The 16,617-nt window shown below is 39.5% G+C and overlaps 1 protein-coding gene across 1 annotated transcript in view; it reads right to left on the reverse strand.

Annotated features, from left to right (window-relative positions):
- Window positions 1-263: 263 nt before the first annotated feature.
- The window catches only part of NETO1 (neuropilin and tolloid like 1), a 67,517-nt gene continuing 51,163 nt past the window's right edge, over window positions 264-16,617 (reverse strand). Inside the window, exons 8-10 of the mRNA XM_054191911.1 lie at window positions 4,345-4,458; window positions 1,491-2,049; window positions 264-324 (exon numbers count right to left, since the gene is read on the reverse strand). Coding sequence (XP_054047886.1) covers window positions 264-324; window positions 1,491-2,049; window positions 4,345-4,458 — 734 coding nt within the window. The remainder of the gene's footprint in view (window positions 325-1,490; window positions 2,050-4,344; window positions 4,459-16,617) is intronic.

A 16,617-nucleotide genomic window follows, 5' to 3' on the forward strand; every position in this document is an offset into this window, starting at 1 on the left:
GTGTTTGGAATGAAAATTATATTAAGCTAGGGGATGATTATATTGGTGTCAATAATAAGGAATTATTAGATTTTGCTGAGTTTACAAAGCTAAAGTGGTCATCTGTATTTAATTTTTCTCAGTATTCAAACCTGTCTCTCTCCATACAAGGTGACATATAACTTGAGAACCAACATGCATTTTAGCAATGTAACAAATAAAATGGAAAGCAATAGATGGTTCAATTGTTGTATAGGTATATTTACTTACCTCCAGTCTGTCTCTTAGACCCTAGTTGTGTTGTACTCAGACTCATGTTTGCTTAGAGACCCAATGAGGCAGAACCTGGAATGTTATGGCTATTTCATTCAAAATAATAATGTTTGCATAGAAAAAAAGAAATATATGCATATAGATACTTAATAAACAGTATGCCATGATAATCTGATCAATATTCATGAAGTAATTTACATTGGCATGCAATTAGATTAAAATAATCAAATAACTTATTTTTTTTAAGAGACAGAAATGCCTTAACGTGCAAAGAAAATATGGAGGGCATGTAAACAGTCACAAGAGGTGTATAAATAATGCATGCAAGAGAAAACACAAATATATATAAAAAGTTTCTGTGGGTATTTTTTCAAATAAATGGTTCATAAATGTTTCTGATTTTCTTTTTCTTTTACTTGTAAACTTTTAATCATTCATATTTACAGTCATTCAAAGTGCAATATACAGTAGAAATAGCTCTTTTATTAAAAATATCATGCTTGACTTTACTTTTTTATTAATTAGAAAGATTCCTCTTAACTACATTCTTGTATGTAAATATGCAAGTATTCTCTATTCACTATGCTGTCTCATATTCTAATAAATATATATATATGTTAATATGACAATCCAAGATACTGTGGTTAATAATGGAACAGATACAGTAAAGTTCTGCAAATACTGTCATTCATTATATAAAAGATAATGTTTCATGAGGAAATGGGTTTTCTTACCCCAGGATTATGTTTCTCATTATTGTGCCATGCATCAAAGTGGACACATGTATTTTTTATTTATTGATGTATTGATTTAGAGATGCTAGTCCAACAGTGGATAATACTCAAGGCCACCTCAGTTACAAGGAAACCACATGCATGTGGCTCTTTCAAAAACTAGATTCATACAAAATCTTCTTTGGTTTTTAAAAATTGTACCTGTTCTCTGTTGACCTCTGTGTGTATGCATGTGGGTATGTGTAAAATAGTAAAAGAAAAAGAAAGATATAAAGTAGAAAGGTAAAACTGAGATACAGAATCCTTCAGGAAACAGAAGCAGAGATGAGAAAAAAGAAAGACAGGAAGAGAGAGATAATATAATGGTATGTGCTATCAGGAAACAGAAATTTAAACAATAAATAAAGAAGAAAGAAAATATGTCTTTACTGAATAAAGAGTGAATATGGTTGGGCAATCAAGTCCTTACACAATAGTCTTCATCAAAAATCTATTGATACTGACCGCTGAACAGCTTTATCATGTCTCGACAGCCTGTGACTTGTGGTTGGTACCTCTTCAATTTCGTCTATCTCACACGCATCTGCAGCATCTTGTGAGTAGCTATGCTTCATGACAAGGATATTTCTCCTGTTCATGGGCTGAATGAGTGGTTTTACAGGCTGGGGTTGTATTTCTGTCAAGACAGAAGCATCTCTTGTGCTGAGGTTACTACGGCTGCCCTTAATGCTAGACACTTGTGATCCACAGTGATGGTCATGAATGCATTTTGAAGATGATCTCCGCAGTTTATGATAATTTTCAAAGTCATCTGCAACATCAGCAAGGTCAGCTGTAGTCCCTGTCCCTCTGAGGGTGCATAACTCATAATGAGGAGGCTCAAACACCTCCTGGAACACTGTTTGATCAAAGTCTGTTTTCCTTTGGACAAATTTTTTACGAGGCTGCTTGATCTGTACTATAACAGAGATAACAATGAGGATGATCACAATGCAAGAAGTCACCCCAATTATAGTCCCACTGGTATTGGTAAGTTGGTCCAATAGGTTAGCTTTTCTTTTTTCTGTGTGACAGGAGAAAAAAAAAAAAAGCACAGCATTAATTGCAGTTCAAGAACAAATGATGATGGGTTCACAGATTACTGCAAAGCTGAACCTAGTCTGCGTCTGAGTTCACTTAATCTCACTGACAAAAAATAAAAACAAAGAAATCAGGTATTCGTGAAAGCCAAATAAACAACACACAAGTCCTCTGTGTGCCTATTCGTTTGGAAAGTGATTTATTCAGCATATATTACAAGCTTAATAAGATGAAAGGATTATTTACATTTTTTATAAAAAGCAACCACCGTAACAAGCAGATGGCTTTAGTGTCACCTCTGAACTCCATTTGCCTGCTAAAGCCCCCAAGACTGTTACAGATGTTCTCTTCATTATTTTCTGTCTCTTCCAGTAAATATATGCAACTAGGACATTAGGACCAATGAAAGGGCAAGACTTTCAGGTTTTAAAAAGAAATTCTTTGCATTGGGAACTTTAGTGAAGTCCTAATATTTGTGAGTTGACTGGGACTGTTGACAGTACCAATGAAAATTACAAACAGGAGAAAATAGAAAAGTTATTCAAATTGAGGTTTCAGAAAGGGAAAAAAAAAAAAGTGCAAGTTATTTCTTTTTTCCCTGACCTATTAATTACCACAACTTTCCTAAACACCCATAAAAGTCCAAAACCTGATCCTACCTACTATCCTTTAATCAGGGGCCTCTAGGAAGTCAGCCAGCAAATTCAGCATTGTGAATGGAGAAAAACAGAAAATATGCAGTAAAATAGTAAAAAGGAAAAATAGTTTCACCCTACTGTTGTGTATGTTTCTCTGTGATTTGCTTTCAGATGGCTGCAGACACATGAGACGGTGACTGAGCCTTGTAGAAATCCAAGCTGAAAGCATTCGCATCAGTCTGTCACAGGCATAGCAAGACTCGACAACTGTGATTAAGTTTCAACACCCAGTTTAGTGTAACTTCTCCTGGCAACCTAAAACATATCAAACAACTTAATAAAAAGCCTTTGGAATGAAAGTTATTGGCACCAAAACAACAATGTCCATCTCTTCATAATCTCCTCGATATCAAAAATGAACTTTTCAGTACTCCCCGTTGCCTACTCTTGTAGATTCACCTGGGGGTTCTCTAACTGACTGACACAGGCTCCGGGGAAGCAGCAGAGTTAGAAAAAGCAACACAACAGCAAACAACTTTTTTGCTGGAATCAGCAAACCTCCTTTTTCTAGTCAGGAAAACAAGAGAGGATAAATAAACCCATAAAAAGATACTTGGCAAATGAAAGATGGAAATCATTCTGGAAATTAAAGAGTGGAGAAGGTTTTCTGTTTTCCTCTGTGCTGAACAAGTAGAGAACAGATAATTATTTCCCAATTGTATGTTTAGTTTCTTTGAAGAATATTATTCCATGCCACACTTTTGCTGTGTTCTTTTGAAGTATGTTTTCATTTGTGTTTTACCCTATTGCACTGCTTGTCAGGATTTTACAGGCTTCAGCAGACTTATGAGCTGACTGCTAATCCATCTCATTCTGATTTTTTTACTTGATTGGTTCCTAAATTTGGCATATCCCATGTTTCCAGGAACAAATCTGCAGTTGCGGGAGGGGGGAGGGAAGAAAACTGTCTCCCTAGCCTGCAGTGTAAGTTAGTTAAACTCTTTTCTCTGAAGACAACACAGACGCTATTTTATTTTTTTTCCCAGAAACACAGAGCAATATTTAGAAACGATTGTCACCACCTGGTTGGGAACATCAGTCCCTACCTATGAAATAGACATTATGCCTGATTTCCTGTGCTTGTTCCTTGCTCTTCAATTTCACTTGATTATTGGTAGATTTGGTTGCTTTCTCACAGTGTTAATTCCACTTCACCTTGTCTTTTTAGCCCACCTGGGCTATTATGAGCATGGCATGCAGCTAAAAGACACCTGCTACCCATATGTTACTCAACTACAAAGGTAACTATGACAAAGGAACCAAAATATTACTTTTAATTACATTTTAGATTGTATGGGAAACAGAGACCAAGTGCTCAGAAAGCCCCCCAGAAGGCCATAACCAGCCAGAAGGACATAACCAACACCAATCAACACCAAGCAAAACAAATGCAAACACTGAACGTAAAATCCATTGGTATTTTTACAGCTTTTCTTTTGTCTATTGCTTGATGTGTACTCTCCCTGAATTATTCTTCCTGAGCTTTGACCCATCTGGCATGTACTTAACAAGAAACTAAGGGTAATATGCTGTATTCCATGCAGTCTAAATGACTTGACATTTCCAATTCTACACCTTACCTTTGCAGTGATTTTCATCCCAAGGATACACACAGTTCTGGAGTCCATTGCAGACCAATGTATTATTAATACACATATTACTGTGGCAAAAGAATGTGTTGGCTTCACAAGGGGCTAAAAACAAGAGAGAAAAAGCTGATATTAAGTAGCAAATCACTCAGGTCTCCACAGCAAACACATCTAGGAGTGATCATGTAGTCTGTAATAGGAGAAAGCTATAAACACAGGTTCCTCGAACATATTTAATATTTGACATGCAGCATTGAGATCACTCAAGTCACACACTGTTTATTATTCTATGGCAACAGATTTTCAGTTCTGTCTAAGATGGATGGACTTTCCCATAGTCTGACTCTTACGTGAGTTGGCCCCCCCAAACGTTGGTGGCGGGTCATTGATATGTTATCAACAGTTTTAGCCACAGATTCAAAACACAGCACCCTATAGGCTGCTCTGAAAAAGGTTAACTGTATTCCGGGTATGGGAAATAATTTGTTTCAAAGATTGTTGCTGAAACTCCAGTTTTATAAGAAAACTTCTGTGACTGAAAGAAGATATGTACTTTAGTGCCCGTATCAATGGTGCCTGAACATTTATACACAGAGAAAACAAAATTATTTTAAAACCCTATTGTTCATAAGAAAGGCTACAGTAAAAAAGTACGCCTTTGATCACAAGTGTGAAGATTAAAAAAAGCAACAGTCTTCAGTGTCCCTGATGACCATGGTCTAGGAGAATCATGCAGATTAATGCTGCAGGATGAAGCATTACTGAAAGAAAAGAAGCAGCTTGGAAGCCACCAGAAGGAAGTGTACACACTGCTAAACTGTGCTACTTAAGTCCTGGGAGATCCTTGGGGTTGGGAATGTAGAGAAACTACTCCAAAATTATATAAAATAGTAAATATAAATTACTCCTTGTATTTCTTTCATTAAAACCAAACCAGAAGACCTTCCTTGATTTAGAAAAAGAGCTACAAACTTTATCAGTGTTAAGTCACTAAAAATTAACTGTTTATGGATTTTTTTTTGTTTCAAAAAACCCAAAAGCATTATTATAATTATTTTAAGGAAAAATTAAAAAATAACCTAAGACCCATATCTAATCAGAAAGGAGCTGATGCTCATATTATTGATGCTTAGAATTTGTTGCTTCATGGTAATTTTTCTCCTCTGCAACTTTAAAAGCAGTTCCTATGACAACTTATATGCATAGCACAGAGACTAGCTGAGAGCAGATGACTGCTTCAGTGGTTTGTTAACTAAGGACAGTGCAAAGGATTTGTATCGTAGAACTCAGTGACTCCATATACCATATCAAGAAAAGCACTTTTCAATAAATGCTTAAGTTCAGATACACATAACTGACTGTAATGGCTTCTTCAGAGCAGTTATGGCCTGTTAAATAAATAGTATATGCCATCAAAACTTGTACACACCCCCAAATACACAAACATCCACTCAGATATAACAGTATATGTATATTGTATCTCTTAGCCAGTGCAGCAGACTGGTTCTGCCCACTGTTCAATTTTTGGAAAAATCTGGTATACTACCTCCTAAGCTGCATTGACCCTGTTCAGGTGCTAAGTTTGTTACAGGAAGGATTTTTCTTTAAACTGGACAGAAAGAACAGAACAGCACATGTGCATATTATCAAGGGAGGCTGTTTTGGGACAGTCCTTATCTGTTGCTGTCATTTGGGGACAGTGAGGGCTGAGCCTGGAGGATACTGTGACAGATCACACAGAGGACCCACCAGAGGTACCATCAACCTTCCACACTCTAGCTGCAATCCCTGTTTCTGGGAAAGGCAAGGATCTTTGGGGACTGGTTCTTTCCAAGACACAGAAAGATTTTCACTGCCTGCTTTAAGCACAAAAAGAAACAGAGAAGGGGAAAATTCATGAAAGGGAAACCTAAGAAGTCCTAAGTAGCCACCCATTCAAAATGCATGGCAGTGAGTAGAAAGTGCCCAAGAAAAGATGACCCAAATGACAAATAGAGAAACGTGTAATACGGAAACCAGGAAGAAAAAATAAATAACGCAGAATTAGGAAAATTTATACTAATAAAGCAATAAAGGAGAAAAAAAAAAACAACCACAGAGACACCAAAAGACACGCAGAGTAACATGAAAAGCCTTAGAAGTGAAGTGGTGAGGACAGAGTGCTATGTCTGAGCAGGGGGAGCCTCTTAGATGTCTATGGCTTGCTCTTGTCATGTTAAAATCAGTTTGATTTAATCCTGAATGCAACCACCAAGTAAGGATTAATAGTGGAAAAACAACCCCCAAAAGAATAGACAACAACTTAAGGGAAGGAAGGAGAGTTGTGTGAGGAAGAAATAAAGGAATTTAGAAATACAGTGGTGGTAAGTAAAAAAGGAGGAACTAGAGGAAGGTAGTAAAGGAAGTGAAAGGAAGGGAAAGAGAGAACTGCACAACAGAAATAGATGACACGAGGCATTCTGCATGTAAAGGAATGACAAGAGATTTTATTTCAAATGAAAAATACTAGGAAATGTTTCAGAAATATGAGAGAAAAAAATAAGAGCAGTACAAAAGATATTTTTTTCAGATTTAAGAAGAAGGGATAATTATGCAAAGTGATGGCCAGGAGATCTGGAAATGAAAGGCAAGGGAAAGGAAGAAAAATGAAATAAAGTTTCAGTTTCTCTAAATTGTGCTGTTGAACTATGAGGAAAAAGACGGTATGTGAATGAATGTCAAAACTAGATGAATAGCGAGGCATAGCAATTTCAGAGTAAGTACAGCAAACTTAGCATGAGAGAAAACCAAAAGTAAGATTCCTAAACTTCATGACAAACAGCATCCTCTTGTTCATGTTTATAAAATTGGTATAGTCAAGTTCTCTCTGTGGTTCCTTGAACCTGGAGTGATTAAGCTGGACAAGAAATCAATATATTTTCCCCACTCTAATGAAGGCTTTTTGCTGGAATGAATGAAAGCACCAGGGGAAGCTGAAAACTTGTCAGTCCCATTGCATATTGGAGGAATTAGGTTTTTTACCCTTGAAGATGCACAGCAAAGAGGTCTTGGGATGCTGCATCAAGGACATTCTAGTAACAGCAAAAAGATAAATGAACTGGTAGTAAACAGGATTCTTTAACAGCAAGATGGATCTGGTCCTGATTCTTTCCTGAAGCTGTTACAGAACCCAAGATGTGAACAGAATCAAGCAGACAAAGTATGTGGCAGCAGCACTTGATAGCTTCAACATCATCTATGACAATGTCTCAATATGTAACCATTTAAGCCTGAGAAAAGATTGTGGGTATTTTCACAAAAGGAAGCTGCTGCTATAGAATCATAGAACCATAAAATTGTTAGGGTTGGAAGGGACCTTAAAGGTCACCTAGTTCCAACCCCCCTGCCATGGGCAGGGACACCTCCCACTAGATCAGGTTGCTCAGAGCCCCATCCAGCCTGGCCTTAAAAACTTCCAGGGATGGGGCTTCCACCACCTCTCTGGGCAACCTGTTCCAGTGTCTCACCACCCTCATGGTGAAGAACTTCTTCCTAACGTCCAGTCTGAATCGACCCATCCCTAGTTTTAATCCATTCCCTCTAGTCCTACCATTACCCGACATCCTAAAAAGTCCCTCCCCAGCTTTCTTGTAGGCCCCCTTAAGATACTGGTAGGCCACTATAAGGTCTCCTTGGAGCCTTCTTTTCTCCAGACTGAACAACCCCAATTCTCTCAGTTTGTCCTCATAGGAGAGGTGCTCCAGCCCTCTGATCATCCTTGTGGCCCTTCTCTGGACACGTTCCAGCATGTCCATATCTCTCTTGTAGTAGGGGCTCCATAATTGGACGCAGTACTCCAGGTGGGGTCTCACAAGAGTGGAGTAGAGGGGGAGAATCCCCTGCCTCGACCTCCTGGCCACGTTCCTCCTGATGCAGCCCAGGATACGATTGGCTTTCTGGGCTGCTAGTGCACACTGATGGCTCATGTTGAGCCTCTCATCCACCAGCACCCCCAAGTCCTTTTCTTCAGGGCTGCTGTCAAGCCAGTCACTGCCCAGCCTATATCAGTGCTTGGGATTGCCCCGACCCAGACGGAGGACCTTGTACTTGGTCTTGTTGAACTTCATGAGGTTGGCATGGGCCCCCCTCTCCATCCAGTCAAGGTCCCTCTGTATGGCATCCCTTCCCTCCAGCATGTCAGCCGCCCCACACAGCTTTGTGTCGTTGGCAAACTTGCTGAGGGTGCACTCTATGCCACTGTCCATGTTGCTGACGAAGACGTTAAACAAGACCGGTCCCAGTACTGATCCTTGAGGGACTCCACTTGTCACTGGCCTCCACTTGGACATGGACCCATTGACAGCCGCTCTTTGGGTGTGGCCATCAAGCCAGTTCTTTATCCACTGAATTGTCAGTCCATCAATCCGATATTTTTTCAGCTTGGAGAACCGGATGTCATGCGGGACAGTGTCAAAGGCTTTGCTCAGGTCCAGGTAAATTACGTCAGTTGTCCCCTTGTCTATTGATGACCTTCTCATAGAAGGCCACCAGGTTTGTCAGGCATGATTTTCCCTTGGTGAAGCCATGTTGATTGTACCCAATCACCTCTTCGTTATTCTTCTGCCTCAGCAGTGCCTCCAGGAGGATCTGCTCCATAATCTTACCAGGCACAGAGGTGAGACTGACTGGCTTATAGTTCCCTGGTTCCTCCTTCTTTCTCTTTTTGAAAATGGGGACTATGTTTCCCGTTTTCCAGTCAGCGGGGACTTCACCAGATTGCCATGACTTTTGGAATATAAGAGAGAGCGGTTTAGCAACCTCATCCACCAGTTCCTTCAGTACCTGTGGGTGTATCCCATCAGGTCCCATGGACTTGTTCACATTCACGTTCATCAGATGGTCACGAACCTGATCTTCACTTACGATGGGCAGTTCTTTCCAACCCCTGCCATTGTCGTCTGTGACTCCATGAGTGTGGCTGGAGCTCTTGCCAGTAAAGACTGAGGAAAAGAAGTTGTTGAGAACCTCGGCCTTCTCCATATCACTCTTCACCAGCTCCCCCGTTTCCTTTCTGAGGGGGCCCACACCCTCCCTATTCTTCTTCTTACCATTAATGTACCTATAGAAATTTTTGCTGTTTCCCTTGATCTCCTTGGCTAGATTTAATTCTAACTGAGCTTTAGCTTTTCTCACCAGGTCTCTTGCTGTTCGGACAGCTTCCTTATATGCCCCCTTTCTAGCTGTCCTTTCTTCCACTCCTAATAAAGTTTCTTTATATCTTCTATCTTCTATCATTACCTTCAACTAGATGAAGAGCACAAACCCTTCCACCCATCAGCCTATGGTCTTTCCCATGACTGTATAAATGCCCTTTAAATGAGAGAGCAGCGGAAATGCACAGAGCTCTCCCTTGGGTTGTATGAGGAGCCAAGTGAGAGTTTTTGGGTCAGGATTAGTGGTCAGCCCAATGTCGCCCACAGCTATCAATATTGTAGTTGATGTCTGTCTGCTATGGACCACCTGATCAGGGACAAGAAGTACATGAAACCTTCAGATAATTGGAAGAAGCCTCACGTTTGCAGGCCCTGGTCCTCATGGGGGATTTTAACAACCTGATATCTGTGGAGGACAACACAGCAGGGCACAAGTAATCCAGGAGGTTTCCAGAGTGCATTGATGATAACTTCCTGATACAGGTAATCAAGGAGTTGATGAGGGGAGCTCTGCTGGGCCTCATACCTTTATAAACAAGGAAAAACTGGTTAGGGGTGTGAATGTCAGGTACAGCCCTGGCTGCAGTGATCATGAGAGAGCAGAGTTCAGGATGTTGCAAAGAGGCAATAAGGCAAAAAACACAATCACAACTCTGGGCCTCAGGAGAGTGAATTTTACTGTTGAGGGTTCTGCTTGGAAGAATGCAATGAGAGATGGTCCTGGAAAGATAGGTGTTCCAGAAGAGTTGGTTGATTATGTAAGATCACCTCCTCCAAGCTCAGTAGTTGTCTATCTGGACAAGCAGAAAATCAAGTGAAGGTGGTAGCTAGCCTGCATAGAAGAACAATGAGTTCCTGACTTAAACATAAAAAGGACACCTACAAGAGGTGGCAGCAGGGTCAGATGACCCCAGCAGAAATACAGGGGCACTGACCAAAGATGTAGTGATACAGTTAGGAAAGCTGAAGTCTGCTTGGGTTTGAAACTGGTAATGGTCTGTGAAGGGCAACAAAAAGCAGTATGTCAGCTGCCAAAGCAAGATGGGGGGAAATTGCGAATGTGATGCTAAATGAGGCAGGAGACTGGGTGACAAAGGACATGGAAATGTCTGAGGTAGTGAAGGACAGACACAATCCCATGGTCCCTGATGTGATGCCCCCAGTAGTTGGCTAATGTCATTGTGAGGCCACTCTTGATTATCTCTGAAAGGTCATGGTGATTGGGGGAGCTTTCCAAGGACTGGAATAAAGCAAATGTCCCCCCGTCTTTGAGAAAGCAAGAAGAAGAATCCTGAGAGCTACAGGTCAGTCAGCCTTATCTTGATCCCTGGGAAGGTGACAGAGCAAATAATCCTGAAAACCATTTCCAAACACATGAAGGACAAGAAGATTGTTGCCTACATTTACTTACGAAAGGGAAGTCATGCTTGAGCAACATGACAGCCTTCTACAATTGGATGACTGGCTTGGTGAGTGAGGGGAGAGCAGTGGATGTTGTGTTTCTCCAATTAAGAAAATCTTTCACCCTTATTTCCCATAGCATCCTCATAGACAAACTGATGAGTATGGTCTAGATAAATAGAAAATGAGTTGGACTGAAACTGGCTGAGCTGCCAAGCTCAAAAAATTGTGATCAGTAGCATGAAGTCCAGCTGAATGCCAGTCACTAATGGTGTACCCCAGGGGTGAGTACCAATACTCTTTAAGGTCTTAATTGATATCCTGGATGATGGGACAGGGTGTATTGTCAGAAATTTCAAAGGCAGTGCAAAACTGGGAGGACTGGTTGTGTGGCTGTGCAGATGTGCCTCAATAGGAGAAACTGGAACTTCAAGCAGATCAACAAAAGGAAATGCAAAGTCCTGTGCCTGGGGAGGAATAACTTCATGCACCAGTAGATGCTGGGGACTAACCATCTGGAAAGCAAGTTTGCGGAAAGGGAACTGGTGTGCAACAAGCTGACCATGAGCCAGCAATGTGCCCTTGTGGCAAAGGTGGCCACCAGTATCTTGGGCTGCATTAGAAAGAGCACTGTCAGCAGGTTGAGGGATGTGATCCTTCCCCTCTACTCAGCACTGATGAGGCCTCATCTGCAGTGCAGCAAAAGAGAGACATAGACATACTGGAGTGAGTCCAGCAAAGGTCAACAAAGACCATTAAAGGCTTGGATCATCTAACATATGAGTAGAGGCTGAAAGAGATGGGACTGTTCAGCCTGGAGAAAAGAAGGCTTGTGGGGAGGAGCGGTGGGAGAGCTCTCATCAATATGTACAAATACCTGATGTGAGGGAGTAAAGAAGACAGAGCCAGCCTCTTCTCAGCAGTTCCCAGTGACATGGCAAGAAGCTATGAGCACTGAATGAAATACAGGAAATTCCTCTTAAATGCAAGAACAAACTTTTACTTTGAGGCTGGTCAAACACTGTGTGACACCTGGTTTCCCAGAGAGGTTGTGGTCTCTCCATCACTGTAGATATTCAAAACCCATCTGCACACAGCCCTGAGCAACCTGCTGTAGCTGACGCTGCTTTGAGCAGGAGGATTGGATTAGACCATATCCCGGCGTCCCTTCCAACCTCAATCCTGTGACTCTCTGAAAAGATGGCTTCATAATTAGATTAAAAGTAACAGCTGGGAACACACAGTTATGTTACTTCTCCTGTGTCCCAAAGCTGCCTTGAGTCAAGCTCTGCCAAGGTACTGGCCTAGAAATAAGTGAGATAGCATATTTAGCATAATGAACAATCCATAACGAACCGTAATCCAAGCAAGCAAATTAGAACTATCCATATAACTCACCCTGATGTATTTTAGTAACTTTAGGTCTTTGTTACATTGTTGGATTTTTACAGCATGAAAACACTATAATCTAAATTAAAGCACCAATTAAAGAAAAAAAAATATTATTAGGGGCTCTTATTTTAGTTTGGATTTGAAACAATAATTATTTTTATGTAAAATTATAGTTTATATAAAATAATATATACAAAACAAAAAAAACACCTTAAAATAATTTCATTTTACATTATTTTTAATGATAATATTTTCTTTTTAAAAATTTCTGTGGTATCTGTAGGGATACCTTGTATCTTAATATAAAAACAGATTTTATAGTTATTGAATTAATTATAATGTAACATCTTTTGCTCTGCAACAAGTATTTACACTGAACACAAGATGGTGCACTTATCCTAGAAGATATATAAGCAAGTGAGCTAACAGGAACAGACATGATATCTAAGAGATATTTCTGTTATCTGGCATGTAAATATATTTTTTTCTAGTACAAGTTAGGAGATTGTTATAATGATCATATTTCCAGAAGGTTGCCATCGCAGTATTTAAAAAAGCCTGAGTTTAGTATTTGAAGGTTACTGCTTTCAAAATTTATAAAAATTGAGCCAATAGAGTTGTCTATATTTTCTTTCTATTGGAAGGTTTTGGGAATGCACATGCAGCCAATAATCTATACTTTTTCATTTATGAATGCAAAATGATCATAAATTCTTTTAATGCTGAATAGCCCTAAGGCAGAGAAACATAAAGAACATTAATAGTTCTTCCATATGGCACGTTTACGAAGTAACAGAAATAAAGGCATTCATATTTTATATTTTTTTAAAAATTACTACTTTCACTGAGGTAATAAAATAAATAATCACAAGTAATATATGCTCATTTATACTATAAAATAACAGTATTTCTAAAGCACTATAGCAATTAAATATTCTGTGTGTTATTAATAATTATTACATTATTGTGATGTTATGAAATAATAAAATACATTATCTGCATGTTGAGCATCATTTTGTTGGGCGCCACAGGATACTTTGGGGATAAAATGCAAACACGGCCAGGTCAAAATATTTTTGCAAGATGAAGTAAAAAGCTGACTTGTTACGGGCCAGATGTGAAACCTGGCCATTCCACTTCAGCGCAGTGCTTCCTCCAGTGTATTTACACTGTTCCTCAGCACCACACAGAGTTAGTGCAACTCCTTTGCTTCTGGGGTGTGAATTAGCTCCGAGCAAGATGGCTTGGGTGTCGACACCGTACTTCATTGAACTGTGTGGATTTACCCTTTGAGCCTGTTTCAAGACAGGGATTTCAGTCCAGGGATCCCAAATCTTAGATGAATACCCTACCCTACTTGCTATTTTTAGACTTCTCTCTCTTCCGCCCTTCCCTTCTTGTCATAATATTTTTGAGAATTCTTGCCTTCTCTTGAGGGTGAATTCAAAAATCTTAATAATGGTTAGATGCGATAAACATTTTACGCTGAACTCGTTAGACATTTCACACCTACTCACGTCCTCAAGATAGTTCATTGCATCATGCTCTGCACATGAATTCTTTAAGTATAGATCATTTGGCTTTTCCCACTGTTCCTTACTGAAAAATAGAGCTTTCTTTCCTTCACAAGAGAAAGAAAAATTAAATTCTTCAAGTGTTCCTTGAATCATCCTTGAAACAGAGGAATTTTTCTCTCAGCCTCTCCAAGGAACAGTTTATCAGTCATGCTGAGAGAGTTTCACTTACTTTATTAAAATTATAAAATTATTAGGATAGTTTTAGTACAGTACACTACAAGTATATTACCCAAAGTAAAATTACTTATCATTTGCCACTAATGGACAAAAAATTATTAAAATACAGCTATTAGAAACTTGAAAATAAAATGTGCTTAATACTGAATTTTCTTTCTCAGTCACCTTCAGACAGCTTCGTTCAAGATAAATGTAACTTTTATGGATAGTTAATGCCACGAGATACATATCGACAATTTAGTCTTTAAAAAACACTTATATGTGGTTCCATGGGTTTTTTTGGAATATGAACTCACCAGAGAATGGCAGTTCAGGAGCATCTTCTCAGAGCTCCAGTCTATGTTCAGTTTATACTCTCTAGGCACCACTAACACATATTTTGTTCAGGGGCAGAGAGACACTGGGATGCTTAGCCAGTGAGGGTTTTTCACCAGAGATAACCGCAAATAGCACAGAGAGGCAGAAAATGTGATGAGTGCTCACCAATAAGGAGGCAATCCCAATGTTTTCTTTTTTTATATATGATAGAGTGGAAGCAGGAAGCAAAACCAGCAAAGCTGCAATCTACTTACACTCACAAGTCCTTGCAAAGGGAAGCCATCTCTTCACTTATCGCTTTGTTGTTCCCTTTCTCAATAGTTCCCTTTGCATCACCACAATAAACACAGGCATTAATACTGCATACCCACGGTGCCTTTTCCCCATTAGAAAATTGCCCTTGCTGGGGTGATCCTCTTCATGGATTCTGGCTGTAAACGAGGACTTCAGTGCTGTTACTTGATAAAGCTATGCGCTACTCTTCTAAACATGGCCCTAGATTTCTACCCAAGTACAGTTTTTCTTAATAAAAAGAAAATAGGAATGATAGAACTTATGCTTCCTTAGGAAAGCCATGTGTGACAGGGCTTTAAAAACAGACTTAGAGCTCAAAGGGGCAACAAAATAAAAGTGGTATTTTTCTGGTCTGGGGTTTGTGATGCAGGGTTATAGATGGAGAAGGAAACAGTGCTACCAAATAGCAGTCAGAGGTGAGAGAAAGAACATCTTGCCTGCTGTGCATACAGAGGCATTTTCTCTTATCCCGTACGCCCTGGTTCTATGAATCTGCTTTTAGGTTAAAGCGTAGGTGTGTCTGCTCAGGAGCAGCTCTTTGAAGAAGCTCTAGGTGTAATAAAGCTGTCATTAATCAGGCTGGAGATCACTCTCACAGTCATGGAAAATGAAATGAACAGTTAGTCAGCGGGTGAAGAAACAAAGACTAATCTTTCAAGTCATCTTACCAGATGAACAGACACCTTTTGATGATACCAGCTTTCTTGTTTTCCTTTTTCCAATCCTTAAATTAATTTATCAAGTATTTGAAATCTATGGTAGACAATGACTCCCATACACAAAAATACTATTAGATACGATTAGATACATATTAGAAGATATTTTGCATGGAAGATATTTTAGATATTAAAAAGGTAATGACATAAGCAGACAAAACCCATAATGATAGTTGGAATAGGTAATAATGCTGATCATGAAATATCAAATCATCACTCTAAATTATCAGCTATCAATAATTAATTGGTTATTAAGTGTTACTTAGAGCTCTACTACTATTTTGATGGTGTGCGAATCATTACTGATTTTCTGGCATAGGAAATTTAAAACTTCTTGCATCGTATGCCTTTCCTTCAGACATATTTAAAGCACAGCTGCTCTGCAGAGCATCACTGGTAGAGGTTTGGAAACTTGTAAGACCACTTTTTAGACACCAACAAAAAGACACACATATTTCAAATGTAATTGGAACATACTTATCAAACCCTATGAAAATAATCATATAAGAAATGTCTTTAAGATTTCTCTGTTCAAGTCAGTCAGAGAAATGTCAAGTCCCCAGGACACAGCTCTATAACAAGAATTAACATTGAGCAGACTTACACAGAAAGAAAACATTCCTGAGGCTAAGTAAGTAGTCTGTTTCCACAAAAAAAAATACTTCCAGTTCACAGACCCTTCTGTTAGGGAAGACTGTAATATCAGCAACTTAACTCCACACTAAGGAGAGGAACTTGGGGAGCTACAGATCACAACACCTCCTGGCCATTCCCACAGCAACAGTAAATACAGGGATTTTACTTCGTCACTCTTTCCCATGGACATAACCACAACATAATGTCATCTTCTATTTTGTTTCTTTCACAGATGTAGGTGAACAAAATTACTTTTTTCCTCTTTGTCCCCAAGTAAAGACACAGGTGTCTGTTCCCTGATGCTCATCTCCCTGAATGAGGACTGACATTCCTTCTCCTCCATGCAGATGATCTAATTATTCCCACACACTGCTGAAAGACATTGCAGTTTACATGCTATGAGCTGTGTCTCACAGTGTGCACCACCGGACATCTGCTCTAGCTGACTCCTGGCAGCTAGCATCAGTCTGCGGCATAGGGCAGCACTTAGGGACAGCTGACTTGGCACAGGGTGTACAATCAACACCACCTTTAAGTCTTTAAAGTCAACTTCCAGCATTA

The sequence above is a fragment of the Rissa tridactyla genome, chromosome 2 (assembly GCF_028500815.1).
Source record: "Rissa tridactyla isolate bRisTri1 chromosome 2, bRisTri1.patW.cur.20221130, whole genome shotgun sequence".
NCBI lineage: Eukaryota > Metazoa > Chordata > Aves > Charadriiformes > Laridae > Rissa > Rissa tridactyla.